General features: G+C 34.7%; 1 protein-coding gene across 7 annotated transcripts in view; it reads right to left on the reverse strand.

The window, feature by feature from the left end:
• Nucleotides 1–1,408: 1,408 nt before the first annotated feature.
• Nucleotides 1,409–15,303, reverse strand: part of LOC125226170 (polypyrimidine tract-binding protein 1) — a 681,511-nt gene continuing 667,616 nt past the window's right edge. For all 7 annotated transcript variants that reach the window (XM_048130080.1, XM_048130079.1, XM_048130078.1 and 4 more), the window contains 8 exons: nt 13,471–13,630; nt 12,033–12,229; nt 11,570–11,603; nt 10,154–10,246; nt 9,655–9,769; nt 7,293–7,394; nt 5,696–5,773; nt 1,409–5,208 (listed from right to left, as the gene is read on the reverse strand). In XM_048130080.1, coding sequence (XP_047986037.1) covers nt 5,076–5,208; nt 5,696–5,773; nt 7,293–7,394; nt 9,655–9,769; nt 10,154–10,246; nt 11,570–11,603; nt 12,033–12,229; nt 13,471–13,630 — 912 coding nt within the window. In that variant the 3' untranslated portion in view covers nt 1,409–5,075. The remainder of the gene's footprint in view (nt 5,209–5,695; nt 5,774–7,292; nt 7,395–9,654; nt 9,770–10,153; nt 10,247–11,569; nt 11,604–12,032; nt 12,230–13,470; nt 13,631–15,303) is intronic.

A 15,303-nucleotide genomic window follows, 5' to 3' on the forward strand; every position in this document is an offset into this window, starting at 1 on the left:
AAAAAAAAATTTTCATCCCTCAGTTACATGTATGGGGGCCCCACCCCCAATTCTTTTTTTTTTTTACTATTTAGTGTCATAATTTTGTAGCGGTTCATACAACACATATTCCCATCAAATTTCATCACTGTAGTACTTATAGTTTCCGAGTAAATCGGCTGTGACAGACGGACAGACGGACAGACGGACAGACGGACAGACGGACATGACGAAACTATAAGGGTTCCGTTTTTGCCATTTTGGCTACGGAACCCTAAAAAACAGGTATTCTCTAGAAGTTACTTTGATAATGAACTAGGCAACTACTGAAAATTAGAATAGGATACCTATGTTTTATTAGTACATTTTAAAGAAAGGATTATGTTAATCTTTACTATCTTATTCATTTAATTTGTTATTATTAATATAGTTGTGTATAATATTTACAGTTACAGATTAATATAACACAAGGATAACTGCCATTTCATAGGTATGTGTTAGTTCTGCATTCATATAACAAGCTTTTAATAACTTCAAAAACACATCTCACTTATGTTTATTTTCAATTGTTCATATTCCTCACGTTACTATAGTAAGCCTTCTCATATATAATTTACATGACAAAAATAAATATGTGTACAGTTTAAGCTTAGCCCCACGCTGCAGTTTTAACTACATATTGAAGAAGTGTACCCAGATGACAGTTATCTTTATTGAAAATAAACATAAAGTATTGAGACTCTAATCAACAGCAGTTTGAGAAGGGGTTCCTATTAATTGGCAGTTACACAGCTCACATCTCGGTATGGAATGGTTCAGTTATTTCCACGCAGCAGGGATCAGGGACACGGCACGGAATTAACTCTTATACCCTGTGCTAATTTCCCATCATATAACATTACGATAACTCTTCAATGGCATTCAAAGTCCCTTACACCCGACAGTTGAACTAAGCAACTTGTACTTTCACTTAATTCACTTGAAAGACAAGACAATCCACAAAACCACAGATGAAGTCAATTTCTTAGTGTCACAAGAAATTATGGATATTTCAAAGCATTATAGTATAGACAAGTTTCACCGTAGATGCGATATTTACGCCAGGATAGTTAGATCTAAACACGAATATGTCTACAGTACCAATTGCGTACTAATGTACATCATTTCATATATTGATCCCCATTAAATTTTATTTTTATTTACAAATAGTTTTTATCTCATCAAGTGCTGAGAAAATACATTTAAATCAACAGTATTGGATATGTAACAAACGAAATGTAGATTTGTGATATTTCAAAGGCCATTTTTTACATGACTACCGAACCTTAGATCGCTTCTTCCTAAAGTACTTTAGACAATTGGTATTGAGTTTTAAGAAAAAAAGAACTTAGGAAAAACGAAGAGGAGGCAAAATAAAGAACAAAAAGAATATTATTGATAATATTGTTTAATTACGAAATTAAAAATAAGAAAGAAATTAAACACACATGAGGCTTAACATTAAAATAAGAAAAATAGAAGTGACGAATTCTTATATAGGTAAGTATAATGGAGCGACGCTTGAGGTTGCAAGCGGTGCTCCCGCGCAGCTCCCAGCTGCAGAGCCGAGCTTTGAAAGTGTATAAGATGCGCCTTAGCCAAATTTCTATTAATTGATATGTTGGCATTTCATATAATTTTAAGAAACGTGTACGTAGGTACTTCAAACAAGTACAGCTTAAGAGATATATATAAAGCGCAATAAAATTAGGTATAATAAGAATGATATGCAGAGATATGTTGAAATGGTTTTGCTCGTAACGCAAGAGGGTGAACACAGAGACGACAGTCGGAAAACAACTTTCACATCTTTTTCAACGCATAACTTTAACCAACAAATTGAAACAATGTTCGCTTACAATGAAAAATTGCGCTTAATAAAACTCTCAAATATAATTTAACTTTAACATTTTCATCAACTTTTTAATAAATGTTAAGATTACTTCAATTACCTTTTACCTAAAATAATGTGTATTGACTTTAAATTTGGCATCTCGTTCTAAACACTGATCTATTTCTTATTTTTAATAATATTACCGTATTATCTAAATATTTAAAATACTTCTCTAAACACAAAAATACCTATAATTATCTATTAGTCAATACCAATGTTATTGAGAAAAGATTAGGCCTGAAAACGCTACACACATTTTAAATATATTACTTACTGATATCTACGGATTGAGCAGAAGCAATGAATACCGTGGACAATGAATCTACGCGACGAAACGGATATCCTGCGACAGAGCACGCGATGTGTGTAGCGTTCTACGCTGAATACAATGGATATGTAATCTCCTTGTTGTGATAATGTTTATTTAATAAGTAATTATAATATTTAAATACAAATGCGATACCGTTCTCGCCCAGCAGACCACCACCAGTCGCAACCGCTTTAATCTCATTTTAAACAAGAGCGCACAATTTCTGAATTCTGCACCCTGTAGAAAAACATTTTCAAAAACGTGCAAAATATCACCACACCCTGGTCACCTAACATTATCTAAACCAAATAACTACTTTTACAATCCTTATCATACGTACTGAATAATACAATTTGTATGATTAAATTTTTCTAGTAAAACTTACATCGTAATGACATTCTAATATTTTTCAGTTTAATCATCTTACTAAGCTCTATTTTTATCCTTATTTATGTTACGTGATGTATAACGATACATTTTAAAATAGTGTAAATATGTTTGTTTTATAATTATAAATGACTGAATATGCTTTCTAAAATAAAAGAACTATTTAATTTTCTTTGACTCTGGAAGGGATACGTTGAGTGACCGGCGAACTAACCAAGTGGCAGCCATTTCAAGCTTCGACATGACATCGCTCAAACATATCGGCTCCATTTCTTGCAAACAGGTGCTTTCTGATAACTACAGCATTACTAATCTTATGACGACGCGGCCACGAAATCACTGCAACTTTTTGTGACACTTGGACTAGGTACTTCATTAAAACAAGTCTGATTGCACCCCGATTATATATTTTTGTTCACCATCTAGTGTGCCCCTCGTTTCCCTATCGCTAAATTTCAAATTTCTATTTCATTTCATTATAATGCCACCAAGATGTCCTCAGGTGGATAAAATGACCAATAATTGCATATGTTCAAGTCTTATGACATTGACATAATGCCTAATTTCACCTGACTCGTGGCAAACGTTTAACTATGTCTGTACACGTGTACATACTCTTTAAGTGTATTTATTTTGTCGGCAAAATCTGCGATAGTAGGTGTATTGTAGCGACGTCGCCGATCCTTATTTTTCATAATTCAGGTATCTGTTTCACGCATGCTTTGCCTAATCATATACTGGACGTGTAACTGAACACTTAAAGCTGGTCCTACAATTAGAGCATCATGTTTCACTGGGCATTGCTCAATGACCATAATTATTATAAATATTATTTTTTCAAAGCTTTTCGTACCAGACTAACCTCGAATAATTTGAGACAATCGTTGACATGGTTTCTCGACATATAATTACTTAATCCACAAACTTAATCTCTTTTGCATTGGACTAGACGCATATGTATTAATTTAAGAAGGCAAAGATGTGTGAAAACCAATCAAGCACGAGTCCAAGAAGTTTGAAAAGCCAAGTCATGAAAGTTTGAATGTTTATGTACAAAAATAAAGTAATCAGGGGGGAGTTATTTAACTAATACTGTATAACAAGTTATTGTGCCCTAGTGTGAATACTGCTCATTTAATATGCTAGAGAAAAAGCAAATCAGATCTCGAATATATTCTCGACCATCGCCGTCGCAGTGTGGCGACACACTTATCAAATTATACTGAAAATTATTCTAAAAAATACGTTATCGTAGTATCCCCCACACCGCGCGTACGGCTCTCTAGGCAAATAAATAATTAATTATCTACCGTTAACTGTATGCACGAGCATTTATAGTATGTTGTAGCTAATATTAAACTAACATCAAAATAAATGCATCATGTCACTATTATGTCGATGAACATAACGTTATACATAGTGATATACCAACTAGATGCTTAGCTATAAGAGTCGTGATTACACTAACTAATCGAGAACGACTATTGAAACAGAACAGGGCGTCGCTGTAGACAACGAAACACGAACGAGTATGGAAGCATCAGTAACACGTAGACGATCAAATCTAAGAACATTACTAAAATTATCTTTAAACCTAATATTGCAAACACATACACATTTATAAATGTAAATTTCCAATAGTAACAAAATGTGTATGTGTACAAAACTATAATTATTCACTTACAAAGAAATGCAATAATAGTAAATTGTGCATGTTAAAATAAATCATGTTTTTATACATAAAATATAATATTAGAATAATAACTGCAAATAATAATTATACATTGAAAATTCCCATACAACAATGTGCTTTCTATAATATTGTAACATGACAAAATATACTTTAAAGCGATAGATATAATATAAATTAGCTGCCTGAATAAAACAACCATGAATTAACGAAAGCAATGTCTGACATCGCGATAAAAGGGTCCATTTCGACAAACTTTAAATAAATCTAGCGCAATCTAATTGCAAAATAGATATTGTTGATAAATTGATTTACGCAAATTACAAATATCAAATGGAAATCATGAAGACATTATTGAAATAAAATTATGATTATTAAAATTATGGAATGAATATCACACAAAATAGGCATCCTCTCAGGGTCGGTAGGAACATAATCGGAGTCGCTTCTAAAACAATAAAAAGCATATATAGCTGCCATTTGAAGTCGTGTGATGAATGTATCTTAGATTAACGTTTGCAGTAATATTAAATGTACGTATTCACTAAGAAAATAGAGTAGCACTTATTCCTCTAAACTGATCCGAGTAAGCGTAATACAGATTACTTTGTAATTTTCAGTCGAGGGAAATTCTCGAGTTGAGTGAGAGGTTCAGTTTAATTGACAGTCGCTTATCCTACGCATCCAAGAGTCTCTGAAACATTCAGCGAGTTGTTTAATGATATCCGGATAGGACGCGACTGACAGAGATTGTGTGATATTCCGAATCGGTCCGTTTAAATGCTGGACTTTGAGAAGGAGACCCGGAGATGGTTGGACTCGGACAGCTGGTAGTTGTGCATCTTGATGAGCGCGGCCACCGCGTCGTCGATGGACGGCAGCTGCACCAGCGCCATTTTGCGGTCCTTACTGCAAACAGAAACAATACGCCGTTAGAAACATGCAGTATATATTATGCATCTTCTTCTTATTCTACCTAGTGTTAAGTATCTCGGCATTTAGCCACGACTCATGAGAGTCTGGGTTTCGCTTTGACAGTTATAGGCATAGTAATACCTAAGCATTTAGGTAAATGGTCAAGTAAATATACATATATAAGTACTTGTCAACAAGAATTACTAAAATACTTTGTTTTAATGTATTGGTAGAAAAAAAGTAGTGTTGAACGCAAATAGGCAGGTACTAAATACTTCATTTACAAAGTTCTTCTGTAAATATATTTAAATCTAAATTAGTCTGAAACGATAATAATGATACACACTTCAATTATTTTGCATATATATGTACCAAAGTTGAAAACAAGAGCATTAAATTAGCGCGGACCAGATACTTTTTATCCCTAGCTATAGACAATAGAATTAAGTAGCGAGGTAAAAGTCTGACGGTTAAAACTTACGGGAAAAACTTGAACGCCTTGATTGTGAAGCCTCGTTTTGTGAAAGCTTCTTTGATATCTTCCTCGGAGACTGTGGCGCTGTGAACATACGTATTAATAAGTACCTATAATTTTGTGTTTCTGGAATTTGTCGTATAAGGTAACGGACCCAATCATGGACAGTTTAAGAAAAAAATTCTCCTGTTTTTGATATTTCACTGATAAATGTAAAAATTCTACCGCTAAGCGTGTTAAATCTTGAATGTCCTATCCTTCTTTTACATTTCAAGCGTATTGCAGAATAGATACTCCTATTGGTTTCTTCATAGTTAACAAATTAAAACTAGGTGTTTTTTCTCCAATTATGGACGGCAGTTCCCCAGTAATGGATCCCCCATTATGGACAGTGAAATAAGTTTAAAATTTTACTTTTAAAGCCAACTGATACGCAATGAGTCAATTTTATACACCATAAATACAATTAGTTTGGATTATTTTAACATAGGATTGTTTCTTGTAAATTTTGGTTTTGTAAATTGTTCCTTGTCCATCATAGGAGGTACGCAGTTTTTCGGGTCCAGTAATGGACACTCGCAAAATAACGTCATTTCTTTATATCTTTGGAGCAACAAACTAGTATGTTTTATACCTTATCTCATGTTTAATGCAGTAAGTAAAACGCATTCAAGATTACACCGTGCGTTATTTTTTTATTATTTTATACATGAACTCAACTCTCTTAGCAACATTACTAAGAATTCGTCTTGATATTTTTATCACTAAACTGGTGAATTTTATCTTGTCGCCAAATCCTTCAGAAATAACCGAATTAATTGAAACTTCAAAATGAAACAGCTCTACAACTCTAGTTTATGGTACATAGCCGTCAGTTTTTAGAAACTTATTTTAGATACTTATTTTTAAGGATTTGTGTTTTTTTGTCCATAATGGCATCACCGTCCATTATGGGGTATTTTACCTTATATATATAATATAATAGTTATAATTTTTTAGATTCCGTTTCCTAACACAACTATAAATAAAATTTACGTTTAACTCGAAATAAGTTTTAAAAACAAAATATCATGAAAATCACAAAATAATCTAATTCACATAGGTATATAACTTACTAGGAAGCTGAGAGTAAGATTAACTTTCCATATTTCATAATCTTCCTACCTATGATTCATACAATAACCAAACCACAAAAGTAAAAAAAAAACCCGACTTAATGGACCGATTTTCATGAAACATGGCTAAAAACACTCCCGACTAATTCAACTTTCTAACAAAAAAAACTAAATTAAAATCGGTTCATCTGTTTGGGAGCTATGATGCCACAGACAGACACACACACAGACAGACAGACAAACAGACAGACACGTCGTTTTTGCGTCGGGGGTTAAAAATAACGTCGTTAGTTTTTATCACAAAAAAAAAATAGTACCAGCTCAGTTAACATACAGACATGTTTTAGGAAACTGACTAAGCTGACAGTAAAGATTAATTAACCTTATTTCATAATCCTACTATAAGTAACTTAAGGATTTCATAGAGTTATCGACATGAGAAACTTCAGCAAAACTTTACGTCGTCGTTATGATTCTTCGCTACTTACGGAATGTTGGATAGATGCAGCGTGGCGCTTGGCGGGTAAATGTTCTGGTAGTTTTTGCTGCCAGGTTTTTTAAATCTGTGGAGGGGGCTCTGCGAATAGTCCCTGGAAATTGAAAAAAACATTTGATAAAAAATATGAAGTATTTTTTAGGAACTCGTAATAATATTAAGTAAATATTAACATACTTAAGTTACGTAAATCTCGATTAATTCGATCGCGTTTCAAAGTTTGGCTCATAGACACAGATATGTACTATCAGCTGAAAATTGCATGGAGAAATTATGAATGAATTCATTGATAAATTCGCCATGTACATAATATTTGCTCTTAGTGTTATATCCAAAACTTGACAAACGAAATTAAATAGGTAATGCGCTTTTATCAGTCTCCTAATCACACAAAAAATGGAAAAAAATCTTATTTAACAATCAACTCAATTCACATGGTTAGTCAATCTGGCCGAACGTGACACTTCATAGGGAACATACCCAAACTACGTGCTCAAATTTGTGCCGTTTTTTGCCCCCCTCCCCCCCTGGGTGACCAAGCGTAGTATATGCCAAAAATTAGACCCCCCCATCCCCTCTGTGACTAAGCGTAGTATTTTGACGACCCCCGTCTCACCCCTAAACGAGTCACCTGGTTTATGTACGTTCCCATAGAAGATCATTTCCATCTTCTTATTGCTATAGGTAATTCCACGGAGGTTGAAGTGAATGATAACACTGGTTTATGTACGTTCCCATAGAAGATCATTTCCATCTTCTTATTGCTAGTCGCGGAGGCACGAATAAAATTTTGCTACGGACAATAGTTATTTGTTATACAAGGGGGCAAAGTTGTATTTTAACGCCGAGTGTGGAATTGAAAAATGAGCAAGTGAAAGACTCTATAGTTGAACCACGAGCGAAGCGAGTGGTTCGAGAATAGAATCCTGAACTTGCGAGTTTTTTAACACACGAGAAGTAAAATACATTTGCACCCGAGTGTAACACAAAACTTTTCCCATCACTATAGCGAGGAAACTACAACGGCTGCTCAACGGCATCACTGCTTCCAGTAGTTCCACAGGTGGTAAATCATCTTTATTACTAGATTCACCTACTTCTATCAATTTTAAAGCAGTTAATTTGACTTTATTCAAGGTCAAATTACTTTACCCACTAGTGGATAAAATGCGTTTTTACCCGCTGGTATTAAAGGACAAAACACGTGTTTCCGAGCAAGTGAGGGGAAAACGATATTATTTTATTAATAGTTATTTGTTATACAAGGGGGCAAAGTTGTATCTTAACGCTGGGTGTGGAGTTTTTTAACACACGAGAAGTAAAATACATTTGCCCCCGAGTGTAACACAAAACTTTTCCCCTCACTATAGCGAGGAAACTACAACGCAAAAAAAATGCGTTTATCACTGCTTCCAGTAGTTCCACAGGTGGTAAATCATCTTTATTACTAGATTCACCTACTTTTATGAATTTGAAACCAGTTAATTTGACTTTATTCAAGGTCAAATTACTTTACCCACTAGTGGATAAAATGCGTTTTTACCCGCTGGTATTAAAGGACAAAACACGTGTTTCCGAGCAAGTGAGGGGAAAACGATATTATTTTATTAATAGTTATTTGTTATACAAGGGGGCAAAGTTGTACTTTAACGCTGGGTGTGGAGTTTTTTAACACACGAGAAGTAAAATACATTTGCCCCCGAGTTAACACAAAACTTTTCCCCTCACTATAGCGAGGAAACTACAACGCAAAAAAATGCGTTTATCACTGCTTCCAGTAGTTCCACAGGTGGTAAATCATCTTTATTACTAGATTCACCTACTTTTATGAATTTTAAACCAGTTAATTTGACTTTATTCAAGGTCAAATTACTTTACCCACTAGTGGATAAAATGCGTTTTTACCCGCTGGTATTAAAGGACAAAACACGTGTTTCCGAGCAAGTGAGGGGAAAACGATATTATTTTATTAATAGTTATTTGTTATACAAGGGGGCAAAGTTGTACTTTAACGCTGGGTGTGGAGTTTTTTAACACACGAGAAGTAAAATACATTTGCCCCCGAGTTAACACAAAACTTTTCCCCTCACTATAGCGAGGAAACTACAACGCAAAAAAAAGCGTTTATCACTGCTTCCAGTAGTTCCACAGGTGGTAAATCATCTTTATTACTAGATTCACCTACTTTTATGAATTTTAAACCAGTTAATTTGACTTTATTCAAGGTCAAATTACTTTACCCACTAGTGGATAAAATGCGTTTTTACAACGTAACTTCTCAGAAGCAAAAAAGTAAGTATGTAAACAGTTTATTGTACAAGAAAATAATACAACACATATAAAATAGCGGTTACCTCGTGAGACCAGCGTCCGGTTGTCCTTCCTTCGGCAGCTGTACAGTTTGGTGCTTACTCAGCATCACGCGCATGGCCTTCCCGAATACGCGCAGCTTGTCCATATGAGTCAGGGCTGTAATTATTACATTTGTCAATATGTGTCATCTCATCATACTTTTTTCTAAACATTAATAGATAAAATTATATCTTTTAGCAAATTACCGACATAACCGGGAACATACAGGTTAGAGTTTTTACCGATAATGATGGTACACTATTTCGATAGTTGTATCTGTATCTTCTTTATTGATTTATACTTATGAATAATTTCATACTTTTTGGATTTCGCCTAATATTTTAAGTGCCAGTTTTATGAATAACATTTACGTGAATATACATTCAAAAATAGTAAAAAAAATTACAAATATATTTTTTTTGCCAATTTTTTTTCTTTATTTTGGCCTCAGAAATTCGTGGTTAAAATTATTCGGTGTATAGCAACTAAGTAATGTCTTACCTAGATGAGCCTGATGTGGCTCAGCCATTTGAATGAGAGCAGAATCCTTCTTATTGTAGAGTATCTTCACTCGCTGCACATCGCCGTACACGCCTACATAAAGAAAAACTCTCGTGAACGGAACAACGTGCAAACTTCTTAGTGTTATCGTTTAAGTTAAAGTGGTCAATTTTTGGCATAACCTTCATCGTACCGAAAATATATTCAATCATAATTAAGGAAGGCTTGCTTTGCCAAAACTTGCCTGTAGTATTTTTTTACCCAAAGTGTTGTCTGCTACGGACTAGTTGAGATACTAAAAACTATCAGAAGATGTTGGATTCACATTTATCAGTAGGGAGAATTAATATTACAAATAGGCGTACTTAGATCTGGAAGCAAGAGAGCTAAGATATTTGATATTTTAAAAACAAAAAGTAAAACCAATAATTTACTCGAAAATAAACACAGATCTACACTGCTTTGTATACATAAAATCTTTTGTGAAACGGGACAGTGGGAAAATGATAAAGAAGAAACAAATCCAAGCTCTAATTTGGTCACGGTAAGCGTCTGATTAATAATTCAGCGGAACATCTATCCGAAACGTTCAATGATGTTTTCTCTCTCAGTCTCTGGTACTTATATTTGATAAGTACTGAGATGGAACCTAATATGGATGTATCGTAGACATTGCGTTTTCCCGTTTCAAATAGAAGTTCTGTACGTAAGTTATTAGCCTGGGTAATCGGCTTTCAGAACGAAGCAATTACTACCAACAATCAAACGAATAATATATTTTTTATTACGGAAAATCGCTTTCGAAATCGAATATTATGTCGACGTGAATCCATTACAATTGGAATTAATCCTTCGTGCCATGTAACTAAGAATTATGTGCTTATTGCCCATATGACTGATTGTTGAACTATGAAATGCAAATTATTTACATTTAGAAAACTGGAACTGACATTCATGGTAGACGGATGAAACAAAATAGACAACACGGGGCAATCCTCTAACTTAGCTACGACTAGGATGTCTGAAACACAAATTGTCATGTAAGTTAATAAAGCGTTTCAGGTTCAATAGTGTTATAAGCGAAGCTTCGGCAAAGGTCGCCAGATGCGGTTATCAGTACAGAAGTCGAGAATGTTAGCTGACAATTTGTCTTCCACGCGACAGGGCTTGGGACCAATATTATTGTTTTAATATAAATTATAAACTCAGGACTATGATATACATTCTCCAAAGAGGGTACTCCCCTAATGTTTATTTTTTTATTTCTCCTATGCCATTTTTGAGAAAATTCTCATCTAAAGAGATTTTTTTTGTAAAACGGCAACACTGAGAAATGATTTTAAGAAAGAACACTTTTTGGGAACTCGAAGTGCATAGTCCTGAGCCAAATTATGGAATGTATATGTGCACACGTACCGAAAAGGGTAAAGAGAGCGTCAGGCGTGACCATCTAAAACAATAGGAGAGAGAAAGAGATAGTATTATAAAGTCATAAAAGATGTTTGACATCATAATATCTATGAATAAATTAGCAACTTATTTTAAAGAAGTTTAAATAGAATATACTTATAAATACAATAGCCTATAACGCCGCCATATTAGTGGATGCATTAGTGCTATGTGTCAACCGGACTCTTGAACCCATATTAAATGTGCGGGAAACGTTAATGGCTATTGTGTTAGCGTAATTATTAAATTCGCCAATAAATATAATACTACACATTTCGATGTAGGAATTTTGAAAACAAAAAAGTTTTTCTGATATGGGGCCAATTTTGGAACTTAAAATAAAATAAATTTCTTTTAAAAGTTCGATATTTACTATTCAGCAGTATATGTTTGCAGATGTAAGTGTTAATGTTCAGGAATAGGCACGAACCTCTTCGTTGAGATTGGATACGAGTAGCACAGTGGCAAGAGGTAGTGGCGGCGCGGCTAGGGCGCGCAGCGCAGGGGATGCGGGCGTCAACGTGAGCGCGCCGAACGCCGGCAGCCCCACGCCGCCGACGCCGACGCCGTACGGCGACGCCAGACCGGAGCCAAGGCCGAGGAACGGCGGAGCAAGTACGCCACCACCTATATCGAAATCGCAAGTTTAAAATATAGTAATATACAGTTATGCGACGACGGACCATTCAGCTGCGGATTTACAATGTCAAGATAAAATGTATTCAAGAATAAAACATATCAAAAGGCTACTAAATAAATTGGATGTAATGTATTAAAAATAACATTCGGCTTCTGAATCCAGAAAGCGGAACAGCATGACTAATAAAGCATATTATTTGATTTGTTATTTAACCGTAAGTGTATTACTCGGGAGCGTATTTTTTCCTTTGTATAAAGAAAAAAGAAATTGGTACCATTTTATTCCACGATGTAATAACAAAACTCACAATGTCGAAATGATCCTCACATATTACAATCCTCTATGGTGTAATGTGGATTCATGAGAAGTTATTAATCACTGTGGGAATATTGAACATTGAAATATGAATAATAAACAAGACAAGAGCTAAAATAAATTTGAATACGGAAAATAAGACTGCTGTTTGCATGTTTTAGACATCAATATTACATTTAGGCAATTATACTGCATTAAATATTTAAAATTCTTTGCGTGGTATTATATAATGTAATACTCATTCTATATATTTGCAAGAAAGTGAACAAAATTAATAGATCAATTTAAGATGCTACAGAGGAGGATATTAGTCCACAGTATAACATGAGCAGCAACCGATAATAATTATAAAAACAAGTTCGCTTAAAAATACTAAGGACTATGGTAGTCACTGTGCGACTCCAATTTGGCACAATTGTCGCAGATGTATTCAGTTATAGCAACTCAATAGTAGCTTTTGGGTAATAGGTCTACAGATTAAATATTAACATACTTTATGTCCCTTTTGTATCTGGAGAGTTAGTGGACCCTGTTTGTCTTCAAAACATTAACCGTACATCGCTTTCAATTTCGTTGTTGGATTCAGGGTTGTATTAAAATAACGTCATAGAAAGTAGGTTACATTTGTCTCTTCTTTTTCTTCATATTTTTTTCTTTTATGCGATCTCATATGTCTTATGTGCTCATATAACTGCTTACATCTGCTTTCCAAAAAGTCCAAAAATTGAAACGTATTCTAGATGCAGAACCAGAATAAGGATGCACGTTGCTTATAAAGTACAAGAGTCTAGATAGGTGTGTGAGCGAAACTTGAGCGGTGTTCGAAGCGTCCAGGTGCTCAGAGTAGTAGTGGACTAACTCATCCTGGAAGCGAGGGCCAGAGCGACTCGAGCCCGCAGAGGCATCAACTCACTGGTCAACAGCTGGTGGGCGTCGCCGTCGCCGGACGGCAACGTCGGATTGGTGTAGTCCCGGGACTTATCATTGTTGTATTTCACATTAAGGCAGGTCATCTTTGAATAGTCGATGCGGAGAGTGCAGCATCCATTGTAAATGTTTTGTCCGTCTAGGGCCTGTGGACAAAGATTAAAAAAAAATTGAATGCTTATAATTCTTATTTGTATATCATTGCACTTAGTAAGTGAGATATAGTCTGAGTACCCGCAATATAAGCCTCTTGAGCTTACCGTGGGACTAAGTTGTCATATTTTTTAAATATACATCAATCTAATTGAACTACTTCTAGGTTTGCTCTAATGTTGTCAATTATCAGAAGAGATATTTGACATTCCGTTAGCCACAATTAATCTTGAAAAAATAAAGTTTGTGATGTAAGATCAGGATTACCTCTTGCTAGTTAACAAACTAGAAAAAACTTATGGTAGTCGCTTAGAAAAAGCGAGTCTAAATTGTTCCACGCCGGGCGCAACAGTTATTTGTTTGTTCCCCGACGCCTGCACTGTGCTGATAACACCAGAACGATAGAAAAGAAAATTAATTAAAATGCAGATACACACAATCCATTATGGGTGACGTTATGGTCTCGGCTCTTGTGGCATGTTACTTATGTGTTGTATAATGTATTAAGTAGCTTGTATCTGGTTTGGTTTGGTTGCATGTTTCGTGCTAGTTTCGGTTTGAAATAGATGAAACATTTGACGCTTGCTCGCAATTGTGATCTTTGTGCTGAGCAGTCGGCTGACATGGAAGACCTACTAGTATTCTGAAGAAATCCGAATGCTTGAATTAATCACCATAATTTTTGTTAAATCTAGTATTATGTATAATATAATACGTCTCCAATTTACAGCTAGAAAATATTGTACCTAACTAAGCGGTTATCGTTATTGGCATTCAGATTACATAGGTATTTAGAATTAGGTTAGAAGCTATATACGATATTAATTAAGATTTTTTAGTCATGAATAATGTTATTTTTTCTGTCACAATTTAAGTAACGATGTACAAATACTACAAATGAAAAACTTTTAATTACTTTTCAACGAAAAAATATTGCCCGCGGCTTTTAAGCGTCACCTGTCAAATGAGCCTTGACAGTTAACGGTGGGTATTAAGTTATTTTTTTTTAGTATTTGTTAAGTGAAATGACAATCTAAGTTATAATAGTACATTTCATTTGTGTCGCTTAACTTCAAACTTAGGTAAATCCATTCGGCTATAAGGTTGATTATCTTTCAGATTATATCATATTTTTTATATACCTAATATACCTATTAAACCTTAAAGCAGAATTGATTTACCTAAGTTTGAAACTATAACTAATCGACACATTTGTAAAAAATAAGAATAACTTTCTAAAAACCAACTTGCAAACTAAAGTCAAATGGCCAGTTGTTCGTTGAAATTTAAAAAATACCCAAATCTCTTTAAATAACAGAAAATTCCTTTACGATTTCATTAATGCAACCATTGCTTACGATACCAGAGACGCAACTGAGAAGCAAAAAGTTCAGTGTCGATGTTGGAACGCTGAATATTGGCTTTAGATTTAATAAATTTCTGTTCTATATGCAAATGCGACCCCCTGATGTATAGACGTGAATAGATTGGCTCGTTTAAAGCTCAACTTATATGGAAATGTGAAAGGCACGTAAGAAAGTGTGGAAGAAGATCGCTTCGATACGTAATTAGTTTTGGCCCCCACAGGGGTCTTATTCGCGAATGTGCATTTGACATCAACATGACATATTAAACGAATTGATTGTGTGCGCGCGCTCGCTCTAGA

This window comes from Leguminivora glycinivorella, chromosome 5 (genome assembly GCF_023078275.1).
Source record: "Leguminivora glycinivorella isolate SPB_JAAS2020 chromosome 5, LegGlyc_1.1, whole genome shotgun sequence".
NCBI lineage: Eukaryota > Metazoa > Arthropoda > Insecta > Lepidoptera > Tortricidae > Leguminivora > Leguminivora glycinivorella.